General features: G+C 67.3%; 3 protein-coding genes across 6 annotated transcripts; all 3 read right to left on the reverse strand.

Moving 5' to 3' along the window:
- Nucleotides 1-285: 285 nt before the first annotated feature.
- On the reverse strand, nt 286-3216 carry PLVAP (plasmalemma vesicle associated protein). Its single transcript, XM_030256570.4, has 6 exons — nt 2709-3216; nt 2235-2313; nt 1437-2029; nt 815-935; nt 580-655; nt 286-496 (listed from the first exon to the last, which is right to left on the reverse strand). The coding sequence occupies exons 1-6, from the start codon at nt 3084-3086 to the stop codon at nt 490-492; spliced, it is 1254 nt and encodes a 417-aa protein (XP_030112430.3). The 5' UTR covers nt 3087-3216; the 3' UTR covers nt 286-489.
- LOC116806695 (uncharacterized) lies at nt 3152-9072 on the reverse strand. 4 transcript variants are annotated; one of them, XM_072919443.1, is made up of 5 exons: nt 8485-9072; nt 7279-7375; nt 7057-7189; nt 6720-6800; nt 3152-3284 (listed from the first exon to the last, which is right to left on the reverse strand). In XM_072919443.1, the coding sequence occupies exons 1-5, from the start codon at nt 8791-8793 to the stop codon at nt 3188-3190; spliced, it is 717 nt and encodes a 238-aa protein (XP_072775544.1). In that variant the 5' UTR covers nt 8794-9072; the 3' UTR covers nt 3152-3187. The 4 variants fall into 4 exon arrangements, with proteins under 4 accessions (XP_072775544.1, XP_072775546.1, XP_072775545.1 ...); XM_072919445.1 differs by lacking the exon at nt 3152-3284 and adding an exon at nt 5556-6451 and having other exon boundaries at nt 6735-6800; XM_072919444.1 differs by lacking the exon at nt 3152-3284 and adding an exon at nt 5556-6451.
- Nucleotides 9073-14837: 5765 nt separating this feature from the next.
- On the reverse strand, nt 14838-21570 carry CILP2 (cartilage intermediate layer protein 2). Its single transcript, XM_072919233.1, has 7 exons — nt 21507-21570; nt 19390-19650; nt 18756-18938; nt 17876-18334; nt 17679-17787; nt 17423-17580; nt 14838-17345 (listed from the first exon to the last, which is right to left on the reverse strand). Exons 1-7 carry the CDS (start codon nt 21568-21570, stop codon nt 14965-14967), a joined length of 3615 nt encoding a protein of 1204 aa, XP_072775334.1. The 3' UTR covers nt 14838-14964.
- Between the last annotated feature and the right edge of the window lie 157 nt (nt 21571-21727).

A 21727-nucleotide genomic window follows, 5' to 3' on the forward strand; every position in this document is an offset into this window, starting at 1 on the left:
GATGAGGACATCCCTGTCCTTTGTCCTTGGGCATGTCCCACCCCTCTGTGCCGAGCTGGGGTGGAATTCCCGCTCCCAAAATTCCCGATTTTTGCATGGATTTCCATCCACACGAGCAGCGAGTTGTCCCCACATTTGGGCCAGGGGACAAGGACAGCGCTGTCCCTCGTCCTTTAGGGACAAGGACATCCCTGTCCCTCGTCCTCAGGCGTGTCCCACCCCTTTGTGCGGAATTCCCACTCCCAAAATTCCCGATTTTTCCATGGACTTCCATCCACACGAGCGGCGAGTTGTCCCCAGATTCGGGGCCGGCTGTTGTCCCGCTCCAGCCGAAAGGCGGGGATACATGGAGGGGACACGCGGGGCCGGGGACACGGGGACACGGGGACACGGGGACACGGGGAGGGTGGCCCTGGGCCGGGGTTGCCATCCGTGCTGCGGGAAGCACCTCCTGGGCGGCTCTCCTGCTCCTCCCGGGCTTTTCCAGCCTTAGCCGCTGTGGGAAAACGGGATCAGGTCGGGGGCGCGTCCCTCGGGGGGCCCGGGGAGGGTGGCCCGGTGTCACCTGTGTCCCCTCACCTGGCGTTCTTCAGGGTGGCCGTGTACTGCTCGATCAGCTGCAGCATCCGCTGGAGCTCCGCCGGGTTCTGCATCCCTGCCGGGATCGGGGTGGGGATGTGGCATCGGGATGGGATCCATGGGGCAGGGTGGGCACCCAGGGGGGCACCCAGGGGGGCACCCAGGGGGGCACCCAGGGGGGCACCCAGGGGGACACGGTGACCCCCAGCGTGTCCCCAGTCCCACCGGGACTCACCCATGGTGCCCAGGGTGGCCGGGCTCCTCAGGAGCTCCATGTAGGTGCCCGTGCCGGGGAAGGAGCCCGAGCGGCCGGCGCTGCCCAGCGCCTGCGAGCCTGGCAGGTCCAGCTGGGACATCTGGGGGGACAGGGGGGGCTCAGGGGTGGCACCACTCAGAGGTGGCACCGCTCAGCGGTGGCACCACCCCCAGCAGGAAACTCCCGCACAAGCAAAATCCAGATGTCTGGAAGGAAAACCCCAGTGCAGAGGTGGCCGTGCCCGTGTCCCCATGGGGGTCCCCATGTACCTATATCACCAGTGCCCCAATGTCCCGTACCCCATGTCCCCATGGGAGTCCCCATGTACCCATGTCCTCAGTGCCCCAGTGTCCCGTACCCCATGTCCCCATGTCCCATATCGCCATGTCCCTTGTGCCATGGTGTCCCCATGTCCCATGTCCCCATATCCCCATGTCCCTTGTGCCATGCTGTCCCCAGTGCCCCAATGTCCCTGTCCCCATGTCCCGTATCGCCATGTCCCTTGTGCCATGGTGTCCCCATGTCCCCAATGTCCCTTGTGCCATGGTGTCCCCAGTGTCCCAGTCCCCATGTCCCCTGTCCCACGTCCCCGTGTCCCCACCTTGGTTCCCATGCAGACCCCGAGCTGCTCCCTCAGCGACTCCGCCAGCGCCGCCGCCGCCTTCCGCTTCTCCTCCAGCTCCTTCAGCGCCTTCTCCTTCTCGGCCTGCAGCCTCTTGCCCTCCTCCTCGCCGTCCTTCTGGCGCTGCTGCAGGCCCTGCAGGCTCCTGCGCAGCTCCTGCAGGTCGCGGGAGCAGTTGAGGCGGCACTGCTGCACGCTGAGCTCGCAGCTGCTCCTCCAGACGAACTGCGAGTCGCGCTCCTGCTGCCGCCGCAGAAGGCCCTCCACGCGCTCGCGGATCTGCCGCAGCTCTGCCTCGGCCTCGCCGCAGCGCAGCTGCTTCACCAGCTCCGCGATGCGCGGGAACTTCTCGCCGATGTCGCTCTGCAGCGAGCTGCAGCGGTGCCGCTGCACCTCCAGCTCCATCCTGCTCAGCTCCTCCTGCGTCCTGGCGCTCCGCAGCTCCTCCTGGCACCTGTCCCTCTCCTGGGTGGCTTTGGCCAGCTGGGCCTGGCTCTGCCGGCCGCTGTCCTCCAGGCTTTTCTTGGACGAGCTGGCCTGGTCCAGCTGCCGCTGCAGCTGCAGCTTCTCGGCTTGGGGGGAGTTGGGGGTCAGGGTTTGGGTCTGGGGAATTTGGGGTCTGGGGGTTTGGGTCCCCCCGGGTGCCACCCCGTGGCTTGGGGTGACGCCTGTGCCTGCTGCAGGTCACCTGGGGGTGCCCAGGAGGGGGGGAGGGAGAGTTGGGGGTGCTGGGGGTCCCCAGGAGTTTTTGGGGGCTGGGGGGGGGGGGTCTCTTACCATTGCAGGTGGTGTTGATGAGGGTGGTGATCACCTGGCACTCGGTCAGCCTCACCTGCCGGAACAGGAGCTCCTGCAGCTGCACGGGAGGAAGAGGAGGAGGAGGAGGAGAGGGATCAGAACACCCCAAAAACATCACCAGCACCATCCCGGTCCCCAAAGGTGACAGAGAGAGCCTGGGGGATGAGGAGGAGGAGGAGGAGGAGGAGGAGGAGGAGGAGGAGGAGGAGGAGGAGGAGGAGGAGGAGGAGGAGGAGGAGGAGGAAGAGGAGAGGGATCAGAACATCCCGAAAGGAGCCCCGGGCACCACTTCAGGGGCTCTGGGAGCGCTCCAGGGAGGAAGAGGAGGAAGAAAAGGACCCCAAGATTGGAACCCCCTTAGCCAAAACCCCCGGCACTTTCTGGCGTCCCCTCGCCGCCGCCACCCGGAGGGACGAGGCGGCGACAGCGGCGTCACCTGCGGGCGGTGCTCACCTGCGGGATGCTGCGGGACGCCTGGCTGCTGTTGCACTTCTCCAGCTCCCTCTGCACCTTCAGCGCCAGCCCCTGCAGCTTGTCCTTGTCCTTCAGCGTGGCGTTGAGCACGCGGCTCAGGTTGGCGTTGGTGGCGTCCAGGGCGACAATCCTGCGGTAGTGGCTCTGCACCCGCTCCTCCAGCAGCCTCAGGTGGGTGTCGGTGCCCGCCTGGGCGTTGCCGTAGACCATGAAGAGCACGAGCCCCAGGATGATCAGGAACTGGATCAGCGAGGTGAAGAGGAAGATGTACTTGAGGTAAAATCCGCAGTCGCGCTTGGGCATCGCCTGCTTGGGCTCCAGCCCGAATTTGGCCATGGCGAAGCTGCTCTTCTCCATCCTCGCCTCCGCTCTGGCCGCCCCTCCCCGCCGGGACCCCGCTTTTCAGGGGGCCGCGCCGGGGCGGGGCTGCTCCCGACGCCGTGTTTATATCCCAGGATTTAATATTTCCTCCTGCCGGGCTCCTTCCTGCCCTGCCGGATGCTCCCGGGGACCCGCCGGGTTATCAGGGCGCAGCTTCTGCTGGGATTGTTGTTCCTGAAGTGCGAAAGCAGAAAAGGAAAAAAAAACCATTTCAATCCTTCCATCCCATTTCGGTGCGCCTCTGGAATTGTTTGGAGTTGTCTCGCCTCGAAATTCCCACTCCGGCGTGGGAATTCCAGGGAATTCCATCCCGACAGGAGATCAGGGCGCTGGAATTATTGCTCCTGAAGTGGAGGGGGGAAAAAAAATGGGATTTCAATCCCTCCATCCCATTTCAGTGCCTGGTGCGCCCTGGAATTGTTTGGAGTTGTCTCGCCCCAAAATTCCTGCTCCCGGCGTGGGAATTCCAGGGAATTCAATCCCGACGCGTGATCAGGGCGCTGGGGTTGTTGTTCCTGGAGTGGAGGGGGGAAAAAATGGGATTTTGTTCCCTCCATCCCGTTTTAGTGCCCAGTGCGCCCTGGAATTGTTTGGAATTGTCTCGCCACAGAATTTCTGCTCCGGCGTGGGAATTCCAGGGAATTGGATCCCGCCGGGCGATCAGGGCGCGGCTTCTGCTGGGGTTGCTGTTCCTGGAGTGGAGAAGGGGGATAAAAAGTGGGATTCCATTCCTTGCATCCCATTTCAGTGCCCAGCGCGCATCCCTGGAATTGCCTCCCGCCCCAAAATCACGGGATTCGATTCCCCCTCATCCCATTTCGGTGCCCGGTGCCCCTGGGATTGTCCGGGATTGTCTGGAATTGTCTGGGATTGCCTCCCGCCCCGAAATTCCCACCCCCAGCACGGGAATTTCAGCGGTGATCCTGCCGGGAGTGCGGGCTGGGGACCGCGGGGGTGGCACGGGGGTGGCGCGGGGGTGGCACACGGGGACCGCGGGGCCGAGGGCACCGTGGCCGGGCCGGGCCGGGCCGGGAGCGGCTCTGCCACCCCTTCCCCGCGTCTCGGGCGCGCTTTGAAGCGGTTTCCAGGAAAGTTGGATTTTCCTGCGGCCGCATCCTGTGCAAAAGGACAGCGGCGCATCCGGGCCCCCCCGAGCCCCCCGACCCGCCGGGGGGGACGGAGGGGACACCCCAGTGTCCCCCGAGCCCTCCGGTACCGGGAAGTGACAGAGGTGACATCCCGGTGTCCCCTTGGGGCGCTTCCAGCGCTCCCTGGGATCGGGGGGATCCCAAACCCCAAACCCCAAACCTGGGTGGGGCCAGAGCGGCCCCCCCACCCCGCGAGGGTTTGGGATGGGGAACTGGGAACGGAATTCCCGAACTGGGAACGGCATTCCCGAACTGGGAACGGCATTCCCGAACTGGGAATGGAATTCCCGAACTGGGAACAGAGTTCCCGAACTGGGAACGGAATTCCCGAACTGGGAATGGAATTCCCAAACTGGGAACAGAATTCCTGAACTGGGAGCAGCGTTCCCACGATGTGAGGATGTGTTAATTACAGCGGGGGGTAAATTCTGGAGGTAAATTTGGGGATGGGGTGGCAGTGTCCCTCAGGGGGGTGGCACTGTCCCCTCAGGGGTGGCACTGTCCCCTCGGGGGGGGGCGCGGGTGACTCACTGTTATTTGCAGCTCAGGAAAAGGAAGCGGCGGTAGCTGAGAATGGCTCCGGCAGCGACACCGGCCGGGCCATCGCAGACACTTCCCGGTCCCCGGGGGACGCGGAGCAGCCAGGGCAGGAAGCTGCCACCGGCCCGGGGTCACCGCCCGGCGGGCCCCGCGCCCCAGCCCCCCCCGGGCATCCTGCGGGGCTGGGGGATCGCGACATCCCCACGGGATGGGGACAGGGGGACGGTGCCCTGGACACCCCCGGACACCCCCAGAGGTGGCACTGAGGGACAAAGGGGCAGCGTCCCCCCCTTCAGCCGCGCCACCCCAAAGGCCACCCTTTTCCCTGTGCCGAGTCCCTTCCATGTCCCCAGGGTGTCCCCCAGGGACCCGCAGGGACCGGGGTGGGGACACGGTGACACCCCCGGCTCTGCCATGCCCGGCTGGGCGGAGCCGCGGTGGCAGCGATGTCCCCGCGCGGGGACACTCACCGGGAGCGGCCCCACGACACGGGGCGGCTCTGTGTCCTCCAGTCCTCCCTCGAGGTGTTTTGGGGCTCCCCAGTTCCCCCTTGGGGTGTTTTGGGGTCCCTCAGTTCCCCCTCGGGGTGTTTTGGGGCTCCCCAGTTCCCCCTCGGGGTGTCCCTGGCAGAGCCGTTGGGATCCGGGATGGGAGAAATTCCGGGAATTTGGGCGACATTTGGGGTTGGGAGGGGACAATTGGGGTCAGGGGAACAGGGGACATCCGGCTGGTGGCACAGGGAGGTGGCGCAGGGAGGTGTCCTGCGAGCAGCGCAGCTTTTATTGCCCAGATTCCCCAAATTCCCCAAATTAATTCCCGAAATCCCCGCTGTTCCCGGGCTCCGGAGCGCCGCGGGTGCGACTCCCGGAGGGAATTCCAGGGAAAAGCGCGCCCGGGGTGAGCCCGAAGCGCCCCAAAAAGGGCAGAAGGGACCCGGCTGTGCCCGGGACGGGGACACGGCGGCAGCGGGACCCGGGGTGGCAGCACGGAGGGGCCGGGCGTGGTGGGACCGGGACCGGGACCGGGACCGGGATCGGGACTGGGACCGGGATCGGGACCGGGATCGAGATCGGGACCGGGATCGAGATCGGGATCGGGATCGGGACACGGCGAGATCGGGACCGGGACCGGGATCGGGATCGGGACACGGCGAGATCGGGACCGGGACCGGGATCGGGATCGGGATCGGGATCGGGATCGGGGCCGGGACCGGGATCGGGATCGGGATCGGGATCGGGATCGGGATCGGGACTGGGACACGGCAGGATCAGTATCGGGATTGGGACTGGGACACGGTGGGATCAGGAATTAATGGGATTAGGGATTCAATGGGATCAGGACACGGGATGGGGTCAGGAATCACAGTGGGATCAGTGGGATCAGGGATCAGTGGGATCGGGGATCGATGGAATCGGGGATCAGTGGGATCGGGGATAGGTGGGATCATGTATAAATGAGACCAGGGATCAATGGGATCAGCGGGATCAGGAGCCGTGTCCCACCCCCATCGCTGCCGCGCTGCGCTGGCGGCTCCGGGGCCGGGCCAGCCCCGTGGGTACCGCCGGGGACACCGCGGCAGCACCGGGGACACCGCGGCACCGGCGATGTGGCGCTGGCTGCGGGGACCGGGGGGCTGCGGGGCCTCAGCCCTTCCTGCAAGGGGGGGACGGGGAGTGAGTCCCGCACGGGTCCCGCTGCCCTGGGGACACGGTGGCAATGGCAGTGAAGCCACCTCTCCTTGCTGTGCCTCCTCCCGGGCTGTCCCCCCTCCCCGGGCTGTCCCCCTGGCCCTGTCCCCCTCTCGGGGCTGTCCCCCGTGCCCGGGCTGTCCCCCTGACCCTGTCCCCCCTCCCCGGGCTGTCCCCCTGGCCCTGTCCCCCTCTCGGGGCTGTCCCCCGTGCCCGGGTCCCCCCAGCAGTACCGGCCCGGGGGACACCTGCGCCCGCTGCCTCTGTCCCGGCCCCGCCGCCGCAGCGCCTCCAGCTCGGCCGCGTGGTCCCGGCTGTGGGGACAGCGGAGCCGCGTCGGGGGGTGGCCCTGTCCCCAGCTGGGGACACCAGAGGGGTCCCCAAGGGGAGGAGGGACAAGGCAGGGTGTCACAAGGGCGGGGAGGGGGCTCTGCTTTCGGGGGGTGGCCCACCCTGAGGAGGGTGACAATGACCCGACAGGGGGATGTCCCTGGGGACAGGGGGATGTGTCCGGGGCACGGAGGGATGTCCCCAAGGGCCGGGGGTGTTCCCGGGGGACAGGGCCCTTACAGGCTGTCCTGCAGCTCCCGCTGCCGCGCCTCGCAGCGCTCCCGGTGCTCCCGCAGCTCCCGCTGCTGCTCCAGCGCCTCCTGCAGCCGCCGCCGCAGCCCCCGCGCCTCCTCCGCGCCCCGCGCCGCCTCCTCTGGGGACAGCGGCGACAGCGGCGACAGCGGCGTCACCCCGGGCCGGAGCGCGGCCCCGGCCGGCCACTGGCCAGGGGACAGGGCTCACCTTGCAGCGCCACTTTGTCACCGGCCAGCCGGGCCCGCTCGCGCCGCAGCGCCGCCAGCTCGTCCCCCAGCGCGGTGACATTGGCCTCCAGCCGGGCCTGGGGACAGGCGACACGCGGGGACAGTGATGGGCAGTGTCCCCTCCCGCCCCGACTCTCCATCTGCTGCCAGAGCCCTCCCGCTCCTCTGCCTCCCTGTCACCCGTGTCCCCGGGTGTCCCCGCGCTCCTGGTGGCCCTGGGGGCCCTTCTCATCCTCCTCCAAAGGTGGGGACACGGATTTGGGGACAATCCCTCTCCTCGGGAGGGATGGCTCGTCCTGAGGGTGGGGAGCACGGGAGAGCCCCGGGTCACCCGTGTCCCCGGGTGTCCCCACGCTCCTGGTGGCCTCGGGTGCCTGTCCCCCCTCCTTCACCTTCCTCAAAGGCTCGGGGACGTGGCTTTGGGGACAGGGAGGGGACAGGGGCACAGGAGCTCTCCGAGGGGCTGCCCAGCCCTGCCCGGCTCCCGGCGCCAGCCCCGGGAAACGGGGACATTTTCTAGCCTCTCCGGGCCATTGTTCAGCCGGATGAGCCCGAGAGGGGCGGCGGGACCCGGCTCTTCCTCCGGGCCCTTTCCCGGCTGCAACCGCAGCTAAAAATACCCGGGAAGGACAAACCCGGGAGCCGCGGCCCCGCCGGGAGCGGCCCGGGGCAATGACAGGGATGGAACCGGCAACGGCGGCCCTGCCGGGAGCGGGACGGGGCGGGGAGCACGCCGGGCTCGTTTTTGGGGTGTCCCCTGCAGGGACGTGGCGGCTGCGCCCCTCGGGAGCATCCCGGGCTCATTTTTGGGGTGTGGCTGTGCCCCCCAGGTGCCTGTGCCCGTTTCCCCGCGCACCATCCCGGCTGGAACTTTCCGGGTGGGAATTCCCAAGGGATGGAGCAGCCCCCGGTCCTGGCTGCTGGGCAGGGAGGGAGGGCCAGGGGACGGCGCTGAGGGGACAGGCGGTGCTGTCCCCGTCACGTTTTCCACCCCAAAATGACCAAACTCCTCCTTGTCCCCATCCCTCCGGCCACGTGTGGGGACAGGGGACGGCGCTGAGGGGACAGGGGGTGCTGTCCCCGTCACATTTCCCACCCAAAATGACCAAACTCCTCCTTGTCCCCATCACATTTTCCACCCAAAACGACCAAGCGCCTCCTTGTCCCCGTCCCCCGGGCCACCTACCGCCCGCTGCCGGCAGGAGCCGAGGCTGGCACTGTCCCTGCTGCTGTCCCCTCGTGCCCGCGCCAGCTCCCGGCGCAGCGCGTCCCCGTCCCTCCGCAGCCGCTCCCGCTGCCGCCGCAGCTCCTCCAGCCGCGCCCCGAGCTCCCGGCTCGCGTTGGCCGCCCGCTCCCGGCAGCCCCGGAGCTCGCCCAGGGCCTCGGAGCGCCGCGCCAGCACCGCCACCGCCACCGTCACCGCCGCCACCAGCAGCAGCAGCGCCGCGCTCAGCCCCAGCGCCTTCAGCGTGGCCCTGGGCACCGCGGGGTCCATGCCCGAGGGGACAGCGGGGACAGCAGGGGACAGCAGGGGATGGCAGGGACAGGAGGGGACAGCAGGGACAGCAGGGGAGAGCAGGGACAGCAGGGGACAGCAGGGACAGCAGGGGACAGGAGGGGACAGCAGGGACAGCAGGGGACAGCAGGGGACAGGAGGGGACAGCAGGGACAGCAGGGACAGCAGGGACAGCAGGGGACAGGAGGGGACAGCAGGGACAGCAGGGGACAGCAGGGACAGCAGGGACAGGCGGAGCTGCTCCGGCGGTGGCCGTGCCGGGATGTGGCGGTGGCACTGCTGGCGACGCTGTAATTGTCGCGCGTGGGCCGAGGGCTGTGGCGGGTCACGGCCCAGAATAGGTTCTGTTGGTGCTGGGGAGGGGACAGGGCCGTGCCCCAGCTGCGGGGACAAACCGCGGTGACCTCGGTGGCCGCTGGGGCGCGGAGGTTCTCCGCTGTCCCCACCGCGGAGCTCCGTGTCCCCCGCAGCGAGGGAACGGCAGAGTTTGCCAGGTTTTATTGGAATTCGGTTAAAAATCAGGAATTGTGATCTCTGTGGCTCAGGGCAGCGTTGGCACCTCCCTGTCCCCTGACCCTGACCCTGACCCCTGACCCTGTCTCCTGACCCTGACCCCTGACTCCTCCCTCTCCACGGTGGCCGGAGGGGAATGGTCACTCCGGGATGTCCCCATGGAGCCCCACCCGGGGCACCCCCGAGCCCCACCCGGGCCCAGCGGCTCCGAGTCCCCAAAAAAGGAAATCACGTGATTCCCAAAATGCCCCGCACGGGGACAGTCGGTGACCTCTGACCTCCGGGCTGGATCTGGGGACATTCCCGGGATGGATTTGGGGACATTCCCGGGATGGATTTGGGGACATTCCAGCCCTGGGATCCAGAGGAATCGGGGCTGAATAATCCCAAAATTAAGGATTCCCCAGTCCCGTGTGCCGGGACCAAATCAAGGGTCCAAAAGAATTGAAATAATTCCCAGTTCAGCCGGGAAGGAAACAATTTGTGATGATTCAGAGTCCAGCCAGGACAGAAGCAATGTTCAATAATTCAGATTTTAGCCAGGACAGAAGCCATGTTCAATAATTCAGATTTTAGGTAGAATTGAAGCAATGTTCAATAATTCTGAATTCAGCCAGGACAGGAGCAATGTTCAATAATTCAGATTTTAGGTAGAAGAACAGAAGCAACAGAGCACCCCAAACTGGGCACAGGCCAGGGATGTTTCCTCCCTGCCCATCCCAAAAAAAACCCCAAAAATAGCTGCTCCACTTTTAGGACTTCTTCTCCTTCATGTGACAGATTTTTATTTTAGAAAGTCCCCCCACCCAAAAAAAAAAAAAAAAAAAGAGAAAAACACCAAATATTTACCAAAATTTCCAGCCTTTTTTTTTTTTTTTTTTTTTAAGGATTATTTTTCCCTTTTATTTTGATGATTTTGAGGCGGATTTTCACCATCTGGAGAATGAAAAGGCTCTGGCAGGGCCGGTGAAGTGTCAGCGAAAAGGCTTTAAAAATGTTGTTATTATTATTATTTATGGGCTGGAGCGCCAGAGAGGGAAAGGACGCCAAAAAAAGTTCAAAAATAGCTGGAAAAAGTAAAAAAATAAAACAACAAATCGGGATGTTTTTTCCAGAAGCGACTCGTTCTGAACATTTGGGATGCGAAAGCTGCAAAAAAAAAACATTTTAAAAAAATCCAAAAACCCCTTGGAAAAGCAGAAATCTCCTGGGGACAAGAGGAACGTTCCTGTGGAATTCCGTGTTGGGAAAGAGAAATGAGGGAGCGTGGAGCCCCTCGGGCTGTTCCCAAAAATCTCCCAAAAATCTCCCGGATCCTGGAGACCTCCCCAGGGGAAGAGCACTGGGAAGGGTGGGGTGGGGTTTGGGGTCGGGGGTTTTGGGGTCGGGGGTTTTTGGGGTCGGGGGTTTTTGGGATCGGGGGTTTTTGGGATTGAGGGTTTTTGGGATCAGGGATTTTTGGGATCGGGGGTTTTTGGGATCTGGGATTTTCCCAGCTCCCGGCAGAGGGAAGGGCTGGAGCACAGCGGCTCCTCTTGGCCAGACGGGCTGGAATTGCACAGCTGGATCCCGGCTGGAATTCCACAGCTGGATCCCGGCTGGAATTCCACAGCTGGATCTGCCGGAATGCTCTGGTTTGGGATCCCCACAAGTTCCAATTCGGGATCCCAGGGATTCCCTGATTTGGGGTCCCCAGGGATGCCCCATTGGGGGACAGGCACGGAAAAGGGGATCCCAATCCTTTCCTTCCCCTTTTCACCCCCTCTTCCCTCTCGTCCTTTTTTTGTTGTTGTTTTGTGGGTTTTTCTCTATTTAGGGCCTTTCCAGCTGCTTCCTTTTGTCCTTTTCATTCAGACCCTGTCATTACATTTTCCATTCTTTCAAAGAAATAAAAAAAAACAACCCAAAAGCGGCTTCCCAGGGGCCTTTTCCAGCTCCTTATTCCCGAAGGGAAGGGGTGGAATATCCCAAAATATTTTTTAAAATCCCCAAAAAATCCCATATAAATCCCGAATCCCCCCGCTCCCTTTTCCCTGTGGGTTTTTTTGGGGTTTTTGGGATGCTGTGGGAGGGGGGAATATCCCAAAAAAGCTGCTCCGAGATCCCGACGTGCTGGCACATCCTTTCCCCATCTTTTTTTGGGATCCGGCCATCCCAAATTGCCGGGGCGGGCCGGGAGCTGCCGGCTCCGGGCTCCCGTTCCCTTCCCCGCTTGGAATGGGGCCGGGAATGGGGAAAAGAAGCAGCTGAGCTTTTCTCATCCCGCTTTTCCGCTCTCCCGGCGTGTTCCCAGCCCTGCTCCTGCCTCCCGGAGCCTCCAGGGTTAAACCCACCTCTGGCTCACCCCAAATCCACGGCCGGGACCTTTCAGGGCATCCTGGCTCCATCCCCAGCCCGCATTCCATACAAAAGCCGGGGGAAATTGAGGTTTTTCCACCCAAAAGCTGCAAAAATCTCCCCTGGATCCCCCCTCCCACAGATGGGTGCCCCCGGGGTGTCCCTGGCCTTGGGGTCACCCCTTCTGTCCCTCTTTGGGGGCCTTTTGGTCCTTTCCCCACTTCCCCCCCCCCTTTTTCTCACATTTCCCCCAATTTTTCCCCCTTTTTGGCCTTTTCCCCTCCTATTTTCTTTTCCGGCTCCAGGAAGAATGGTGGGAGCCGTTTCCATCTGCCCTGTGCTAAGCCGGCATTCCCACATGGAATTCCAGCATTCCCACAGGATCCAGCATTCCCACAGGATCCGGCATTCCCACATGGAATTCCCACATTCCCACATGGAATTCCCACATTCCCACACGGAATTCCCACATTCCCACATGGAATTCCCACATTCCCACACGGAATTCCCACATTCCCACATGGAATTCCCACATTCCCACAGGATCCGGCAATCCCACACGGAATTCCCACATTCCCAGAGGATCCCGGCCCTGTCCGGCCGCTGCCACCGGGGGTTTCCCCTGCGTGTCCCTGGGGAGGGGACGTGGAACCCGGTGGGGACAATTCCCGGAGCCCAGGGAAGCAGGATCCAGGGAAAAGCAGGATCCGGGGAAAAGCAGGATCCGGGGAAAAGCAGGGCCCGAAATAGGGAGAATCCAGGCATAAGGAACATCCAGGGATAAAGCAGGGATGAGGAAAATCAGGGACAGGTGGGAGCCAGGGAAAAGGAGCGCCCAGGAACGGGCAGCAGTCAGGATAAGGAGAATCCGGGATAGGGAAAATCCAGGATAAGGAAAATCTGGGATAAGGATCTCCCGGGGTAAGGAAAATCCGGGATAAGGATCACCCAGGGTAAGGCAAATCCAGGGGAAAACGGCATAAGGAGCACCCCGGGATGGGAGAGGAATTCAGGGACAGGCAGGATCCAGGAGAAAAGAGTTCCCAGGAAAAGGAAAATCCAGGATAAGGAGAAAGCAGGACAAGGAAAACCCAGGATAAGGAGAAAGCAGGAGAGGGAAAACCCAGGCTAAGGAGAACCCAGGGACAAACAACAGCCAGGCCGGGGCCAGCCCAGGACAGGGAGCAGCCGGGCACAGGCAGCATCCAGATTTTGGGAAGGGGGGTGGGATGACGCCTCGCCGTGGAATCTCCGCATTCCCGGTGCCTCCGCCCTCCCTCCGCTCCCCCCCGCCGTGCCCGCGCTGGGATCGCGTCCCGGCGGGACCGGGCCGGGGTTCGGCCGCTGCTCCGGCCAAGGAACCCCCCCGGGGGGCCCGCGCCCCCTTTGATCCCGCGTCCAGCCAGAAGAGTGGAAAAATGGGTGGAAAAATGGGTGGAAAAATGCCGCGCCGGGGCCAGGGCGGCTTGGAGAAGGGAAATGTTGTCCCGGCCCTGGCCCGGCAGCGCCGCCGGTTCCATTACAGCATCCCCGGCCGGGACGGCGGGGCGGGGGGGCTCCCAAAAATAACCCCGCGGGACACCCGGGTGGCAGAGCAGCGCGGAGCCGCCCGCGCCACACCCCGCTGGGCTGCCCGGCCCGTGGCTCCGCACCTGGCGGTACCGGGGGGCACCGGGAGGGTCCCCCCAGCCCCGTCTGCCACGTCCCGCTGGCACCGCGCCCCCCCCGGGGCTGCCAGCCCGGCCGAGCCCGGCCCAAGGCAAACAGGAGCGGCCGGGACGGAGCTACCGAACGGGGGCAGGGGCTGGGGACAGCGGGGAGCACCGGGGGAACACACCGGGGGACAGCGGGGGACAGCGGGGAGCACCGGGGGACACCGGGGAACACCGGGGGACAGCGGGGGACACCGGGGAGCACCGGGGGACACCGGGGAACACCGGGGGACAGCGGGGGACACCGGGGAGCACCGGGGGACACCGGGGAACACCGGGGGACAGCGGGGGACAGCGGGGGACAGCGGGGGCAGCGGGGAGCACCGGGGGACAGCGGGGAGCACCGGGGAACACCGGGGAGCACCGGGGGACAGCGGGGGACAGCGGGGGACACCGGGGGACAGCGGGGAGCACCGGGGGACAACGGGGAACACCGGGGGACAGCGGGGGACAGCGGGGGACACCGGGGGACAGCGGGGAACACCGGGGGACAGCGGGGAACACCGGGGGAACACACCGGGGGACACCGGGGGACAGCGGGGGACAGCGGGGGCAGCGGGGAGCACCGGGGGACAGCGGGGAGCACCGGGGGACAGCGGGGGACAGCGGGGAACACCGGGGAACACCGGGGGACAGCGGGGAACACCGGGGAGCACCGGGGGACAACGGGGAGCACCGGGGGACACCGGGGAGCACCGGGGGACAGCGGGGGACAGCGGGGGACAACGGGGAGCACCGGGGGACAGCGGGGGACAGCGGGGAACACCGGGGGACAGCGGGGGGACTCCGGGGAGCACCGGGGGACACCGGGGAACACCGGGGAACACCGGGGGACACCGGGGGACAGCGGGGGACAGCGGGGGACACCGGGGGACAGCGGGGAACACCGGGGGACACCGGGGGACACCGGGGGACAGCGGGGGACACCGGGGGACACCGGGGGACAGCGGGGAGCACCGGGGGACACTCGGGGAACACGCCGTGCTGGGTCCCTCCCGTCCCGGAGAAGCCCAGCAGCCAGACGGGTGTACAAGAATTGTATATTTTGTAATAAATAATGCACAAATCCGCCCGAACCCGGGCCGCCGCGGTGCCGCGAGGGTGGCACCGGCCCCCGGGTGGGGGTGGCACCGCAAGGGAGGGAGTTTGATCCGCGTTGTCCTTGGGGTTTCCTCCCAAAAAAAACCAAACCCGGTTCTGTGGGATTCGGGGGTGAAACCAGTGCCGCCAGCTCCCGGCGCGGGCACACCGGGGCTCCGCCGGTGGCACCGGGCAAAGCACCGGGCGGGGACCCCCTTGCCATGCCCGCCCCTTCCCCGGCTCGCTCCCACCTCCTCTTTTATTCCTTTTATTTCGATCCCGTCCGCGGCGCCTCCGGCACCGCCAGCGCGGGGCTGAGCACCAAGAGGAGGCAGCGACGGCTCCGGGGGGGCGGCGGGGCCCCCTCCCCACGTCCCCGCCGTCCCCCGAGCCCCGTGCCCCGCTCCGCGCGGCCCCCCGGTCCTTCGGGCGTTATAAATGAGCGCGGCCAAAAGCGGCGGGGAAAGGGGGCGAGGAAGCGGCGCCGGGGAGGGGGCGCGGAGGGGGCTCAGGGCCGACCCCGCGGCCGGGCCGGTCTCCGCTGGCCGCCGGGGGTCCGGGGGGTGGGCCCGGGGGCTCCGGAGGCGAAGTCCATCACCTCGGGGGGAGCGCGGCGCAGCTCGGAGCGCCCCATCTCCCTGCGGATCTCGGCCAGCGCCTCGGCCGGGGCGCTCAGCAGGCGCTGGAAGAGGCTCTCGCTGCCCGCCGGCCGCTCCTGGCACTCGAAGGTGACGGCCGTGCCCTCGCCCGCCCGCATCTCCCTCGAGAAGCCGTCCGAGGTGCCCGCGAAGCAGCGGCCGATGGCGATTTCCTTGGCCAGCCGCGGGCTCTGGTCCGTCACGGTGTAGATGCCGTAGTTGTGGCCCAGCGGGTCCAGCGGGGCCAGCATGGAGAAGGCCCCGGTGTGGTTGTTGTCGGCCAGCGGCGGGTGGCGGCTCAGGTAGTCCCGCAGGAGCCCGTTGACGGCCGTGCGGCGGCAGCTGCCCTGCGGCACGACGGACACCAGGGTCCTGTCGGCCAGGCCCTGGTCGAAGAGCATCCCGCCGCACTTGAACTCCAGGCAGGCCGCCGAGGCATCGCCCAGCAGCGGGTCCCGCACGCTCCGGCTGTCCCGCAGCCCGTAGAGCTGGCCCCGGGTGCGGGGGTGGGTGCCCCCCACGTTCCGCGACCTCACCATGTACTCCTGCGGCCCCTCCAGCCGCACCTTGATGAAGCACGCCCGGAACTCCTGCGGGTTGGGCCACCACGCCAGGAAGTCGCCGGTCCACGAGGTGACGTCGCTCTCCTTGAAGGGCACCACGTTGTACTCGTACTTGTCCACCTCCACGCGGTAGAAGCGCAGGTGGTTGGCGCTGACCGGCGCCTCCTCGCACTCCCGCAGGCTCCGGTAGGAGTAGACGGGGCCGTTGCTCTCGTCCGCGTTGTTGGGGTCGGGTTTGGCCACGTTGATCTGGAACGCCGTCTTCTTCAGCGCCGCGTCCTCGTGGTCCGAGCGCCGGTAGCCCAGCTTGTCCAGGTAGGGCTGCGCCACCCCCACGGCGTTGGGGTTGAGCTTGGGGCTGGAGGCCACGGCTTCCAGCTCCTCGCCGCCCAGCGTGGCGGTCAGCAGGGCGGTGTAGGCGTCGGGGCGGCGGGCGTCGCAGAAGGCGGGCAGGCAGGCGCCGTTGGGGCCCGTGACCGCGCTGTCGAAGCGGCCCCAGGCCCGCGGGTTGCTGGGGAAGCCGGGCCGCGGCTCCAGGTTGATGAGGCTGACGACCACCCCTTCCAGCTGCTCGTAGGGGTTGAACTTCTCGTTGCTGTAGGCCCTGACCTTGACGAAGCAGCGGCGATCCTCGGGCACGTCCAGGTTGAAGAGGCGCCGCTCGCGGATCTCCAGGTTGCCCACCAGGAAGGTCCTCTCCTCCCTCTTCCTCCGGCCGCCCCCGGCCGGCCGCAGCTCCGCCTCCTCCTCCCACAGGCCGCTCTCGGGGTTCAGGGACCACAGCTTCATCTTCTGCAGGTGCTCGGGCATCCGCACCTGCGCCGCGTCCATCCGCACCCGCACCGGCCCCGCCTGCAGCGCCGCGCCGCTGTCGCCCTCGCGGAAATCCACGGCGAACATGCCGTAGGTGCGCAGGGGGACGATCTCGCCCTCGGCGTCGGCGAAGCTCAGGTCGCTGGAGGCGGCGTCGGCCGTGGCCACGTCCCGGGGGTCCACGAAGGTGACGCTGGCCTTGACGGTGCCGTTGAAAACCTCCCCGGACGGCCGCAGGAAGGCTCCGGCCGGCAGCAGCAGCTCCCCGACGGGCTCCCGGCCGCCGGCCTCCCCCAGGGGGATGGCGTTGCTCCGGCCGCCGTCCAGCTCCACCGGCTCCTTCTTGCGCAGCATCTTCACCTCGTGGTACACGGCTCCGCCCCGCCGGTCGAAGGGCAGCACCTTGACGGCGTCCACCAAGCGCTGCTGGCCGTCCACGAAGCGAGCCACCAGGCGCTGCGTGCCGGGCGGCACCTCGATGGTGAAGGAGCCCTGGTAGCCGGTGAAGCCCACCTGGGTGCCCCCCAGGAAGATGTGGCCGAAGCGCAGCGGCTCCCCGGTGTCGGCCGCCGTCACCCGGCCCTGCACCAGCGCCCGGGGCCGGGCACAGGGCCCGCAGCCGCACTCGGCCACCACCTTCAGCGGCAGCGCGGCACCGGCGCACGGCACCTGCCGCAGCTCCATCCTGCGCACCCCGCAGCAGCGTCCCGACTCCCCCCCGCACCCCGAGGGCTCCGCGGGGCCGCCGGGGCACGGCGAGGCCGGGCAGCGCCCCACGTTGTAGTAGCGGGAGCCGGTGGCATCCTGCGGGCACTCGCTGGGCAGCTCCACCAGGCTGGGCTCCGGCTCGGCCCTGCAGCTCTGCTGGCCCTGGGCTGGGGGCACGAATGGGGACATCAGAGGGGTTGCGGGGGGTCTCGGTGGCCCGGAGGAGCCCCCCGCGCTCGCTCACCCAGCACGGTGAGCTGCGCGGGCGCCGAGCGGATGGCGCCTGCCTCGGAGCTGGCCTTGCAGTGGTAGGTGCCCGCCTGCTCCGGTGCCAGCGCCCGCAGCGCCAGGCGGCCGCGGCTGCGCTCGGCGCTCCCCTCCAGCAGCGTCCCGTTGTGGTACCTGCGGCGACAGCCGACAGGCGACAGGCGACAGGCGACGGGCTCAGCGGGGACACCGCCGCCGCCCCCATGCCCACCGTGCCCGCTGTGCCAGCTCACCAGTAATACTTGTGGGGCGCGGGGGTGCCCGAGGCCTCGCAGCAGAAGGTCACGTCCTGCCCGGCCTCCCGCACCCTGTCCACGGGCTGCAGCACCATGTAGGGCTTCTCTGCAAAGCGCCGAGAGCGGCGGCGAGCCCGTGGGCACCCCCGGCTCGCCACCCAAGGGTGCCCCCCGAGCCCCCCGCGCCCTCTCACCGAGCCGCCGCAGCCTCAGGTGCGCCGCGGCCGCGCCCGAGCCGTCGGTGACGATGGGTGCCCACGCCGCGGCGAAGCCGTCGCGGTGGGCGCTGAGGTTGGCGGCGGGGCCCGGACACAGCCCCGAGGCCGTGAAGCGGCCCCGGGCATCGCTGCGGGCCAGCGGCACCGGCGGGCCGCCCTCCAGGTAGACACGGGCGCCCGGCAGCGCCGCCCCGGCCGCGGTCCGCACCGTGCCCCGCAGCGTGCGGCCCGGGCAGCCCGCGGGGGGCTCGGCCGAGGGGGCACCGGGGCCGTTACCTGGGCACGGCGGGCGGGGACATCGCTGCGCCTCGCTGGCACGGCCGGGGCACGGGCGGCTCCCGGCGCCCCGGCAGCTCCGGCGCCGGACGCGCTTCCCCGAGCGGCCGCAGCTGCGGGAGCAGGGACCCCAAGCGCCCCACTCCGTCCAGCCGGGCTCTGGGGGGACATTCCCCATGGGGATCGGCTGCGCCCCAGCCCCGGCCTGGGGTGGCCCCGTGATCACCCCCCGGTCACGGACTGGGACGGGGATTCAGGTCCTTGGGGAGATCCCCGTGCTTGTCACACCCAGGGCCACCCCAGGGACACCCCAGGGCACCCCAAGGCCACCCCAATGTCACCCCAGGGACACCCCAGGGCACCCCAGGGCTACCCCAGGGCCGCCCCAAGGCCACCCCAGGGCACCCCAGGGCACCCCAGGGCCACCTCCAGCAGCGACTCCGCAGCCACCCCGTGTCCCTGGCAGCACCCAGGCACGGGTGGGTGGCACGGCAGGGTTCAGGTGCCACCCCCACCCCGTGTCCCCTCCCTGGCAGCCCCTGGGGACAGGCGGGTGGCCCGGGGGGCTGGCGGTGCCTACCTGGGCAGGGCCCGGCGCTGCAGGGCCGGCGCTCGGTGGCCTCGCCCTGGCACCGGGGCTCCGGGGGCACGGCCGGGCCGCGGGCACCGCGGCAGCGCCGGGAGCGGCTCTGGGTGCCGCGGGTGCCGCAGGCGCTGCGTGAGCAGGGGCTCCACGGGGACCAGGGCGACCAGTCAGGGTGATCTGCGGGACACTGGGAGTGACCGGGAGCGACCGGGAGCGACTGGGAGCGACTGGGAGCGACTGGGAGTGACTGGGAGCGACTGGGATGGTCTGGGAGCGACTGGGAGTGACTGGGATGGACTGGGACGGACTGGGAGTGACTGGAGACGGCAGCGCAGGGGTTAAAGGGGCACGTGCCTCCCCCATCCCACAGCCCAGGGGGAACACGGGTGGGACACGGGCGGGGTTCAGAGGAGATCCAGGTGTGCCCCAGGTGTGCCCCAGGTGTGCCCCAGGTGGAATACAGGTGTGCCAGGTACCCCCAGCTGCCTCCCAGCTGCCCCCCGGTGCCCCCAGCTGCCCCCGGTTCCCCCCGGTTCCCCCCGGTTCCCCGGTGCCCCCCAGGGCCCGGTTCCCCCGGTACCCCCCGGTACCCCCCGGTACCCCCAACTGCCCCCGGTGCCCGGCTCACCGGGCGGGCACAGGAAGCGCAGGCGGTAGCTGGCGCAGGCCGTGCCCGGTGGCCGCTGGCGGGGCGGGCAGCGGGGGCCGCCGGCGGGGCTGGCACCGAGCCCCGGGGCCGCTGTCCGGCCGCCGCCGCGCGCCTCGATGGCCACGGGCCGGGAGCACGGGCGGGCACCGAGCCGGGCCCTGCCGGTCACCGGGACCCGCCGGCCCCCCGCACCCCCGGGGGGAGCGATGCTGAACCACGGGGTCCACACGGTGCCTTCACCTGGGACAGGGAGAGCGGGGACAGCGCTGGGGGACAGGGCTGGGGACAGTGGGGACAGCTGGGGACAGCGGGGACAGGGGGGACAGTGGGGACAGATGGAGACAGATGGGACAGGGCTGGGGACAGCGGGGACAGATGGGGACAGATGGGGATGGCCGGGGACAGATGGGATGGGTTGGGATGGTGGAGGATGGCTGGGGATAGGTTAGGGACAGTTTGGGGACAGTTTGGGGACAGGTTGGGGATGATTTGGGACAGGTTGGGGACACGGAGGGTTGCGGGTGTGGGCAGAGAGGGTCACTGAGGGGCTGGCGGGGTGGGGATGGGCAGTGGGGCAGTGGGAGGGACACGGGGTGGGGCTGTGGGGACATGAGACGGGACAGGGGTGACCCCAGGGGACATGGCAGGGTCATGTGGGAGGTGGCACGAGGTGGGCACTGTCCCCAGATCCATGGAATGTCACAGGGGTCCCCAGCAGCGTCCCTTAGGGGTGGTGCAGGACGGGCCCTGGCCCTGGGGACACGGGGGGACACGAGGGGACACGGGGGGACACGGTGGCCCCGGGGTGGCCGCACCTGCCGTGCCCGGGTCCGGCTGCTCCGGGGCTCCCCAGCTCTGCCCGGCCGTGCCAGCCCCGCCCGGCTCCGGGCGCGGCTCCAGCGGCTCTGGGGACACACAGGTGGCACTGCCACACCCGGCCGTGTCCCCGCGGGGTGGGGACACCCTGCCCCGAGCCCCCAACCCCGGGGGACAGCATTTGCCGTGTCCCCAAGGCCGGGCTGGCGGTGCCACCGAGGGTGAGCCGTGGTGGCAGCCGGGGATGGCCCGGGGGTGGCCCGGGGGTGGCCCGGGGGTGGCCCGGGCTGGAGCCCACCCCACATCCATGGGAACGCCCCCAGCCACTCCCGGCTGTCCCGTGGGGGGACAAGGACACGAGCCCACAGCCCCCACCACTGGTGCCACCACCGCGGTGTCACCAAGCCCCAGAGCGGGAGGGGACAGGAGCCCGGGGTGTCCCCACAGCTGTCCCCGCGTCCTCCCCCGGGATCCCGCAATTCTGGAGGGGACGGGTGGGACAATTCTGTCCCCTGCCACCCGCGGGTGGCACCCCTGGGTCACCTTGGGCACCCCGTGGCCACCACCCCTGCTCCAGCAGCCACCCCATGGTGGGGGACCGACCCTGCCACCCTCTGTCGCTGTCCCTGTCCCTGTCCCCGTCGCTGTCCCAGCCCCAATTCCCGAACCACAACCCTCAAACTCCAAGCCCAAACCCCAAACCTCAAAAACCCCAAATCCAATCCTCAAACCCTAAACTCCAATTCCCAAACCCCAAATACCACCGCTATTCCCAAACCCCAAACACCAAAAACCCCAAACCCCAAAACCCCCGAACTCCAATTCCCAAACCCCAAAAACCCCAAACCCCAAAACCCCCAAACTCCCATTCCCAAACTCAAACCCCAGAAACCCCAAATCCAATCCCAAACCCTAAACTCCAACTCCCAAACCCCAAATACAGCAACTCCCGAACCCCAAACCCAAACCCCAAAAACCCAAACCCCAAAACCCCAAAACCCCCAAACCCCAAAACCCCCAGACCCCAAAACCCCCAAACCCCAATTCCCAAACCCCGAACCCCAAAAACCCCAAACCCCAAAACCCTCAAAACCCCAAAACCTCCAAACTTCAATTCCCAAACCCCAAAACTCCGAACCCCAAAACTCCGAACCCCAAAACCCCCAAACTCCCATTCCCAAACTCAAACCCCAAAAACCCCAAACCTCAAGAACCCCAAACCCCAGTTCCCAAACCCCAAACTCCAATTCCCAAAAACTCCCAAAACCCCAATCCCTTACCTGCTCCCATGGCCAGCGCCGCCAGCATTGCCAGCTGTGCCAGCAAACATGCCAGCTGTGCCATCCGTGCCACCCGTGCCACCCGTGCCAGATGTGCCAGCTGTGCCACAGCCGCTCCGGGCAGTGCCAGCTATGCCACCCGTGCCAGATGTGCCAGTTATACCAGCTGTACCACCCGTGCCACCCGTGCCAGCCGTGCGAGCCGTGCCACCCGTGCCACC

Source organism: Taeniopygia guttata, chromosome 28, assembly GCF_048771995.1.
Source record: "Taeniopygia guttata chromosome 28, bTaeGut7.mat, whole genome shotgun sequence".
Classification (NCBI taxonomy): domain Eukaryota; kingdom Metazoa; phylum Chordata; class Aves; order Passeriformes; family Estrildidae; genus Taeniopygia; species Taeniopygia guttata.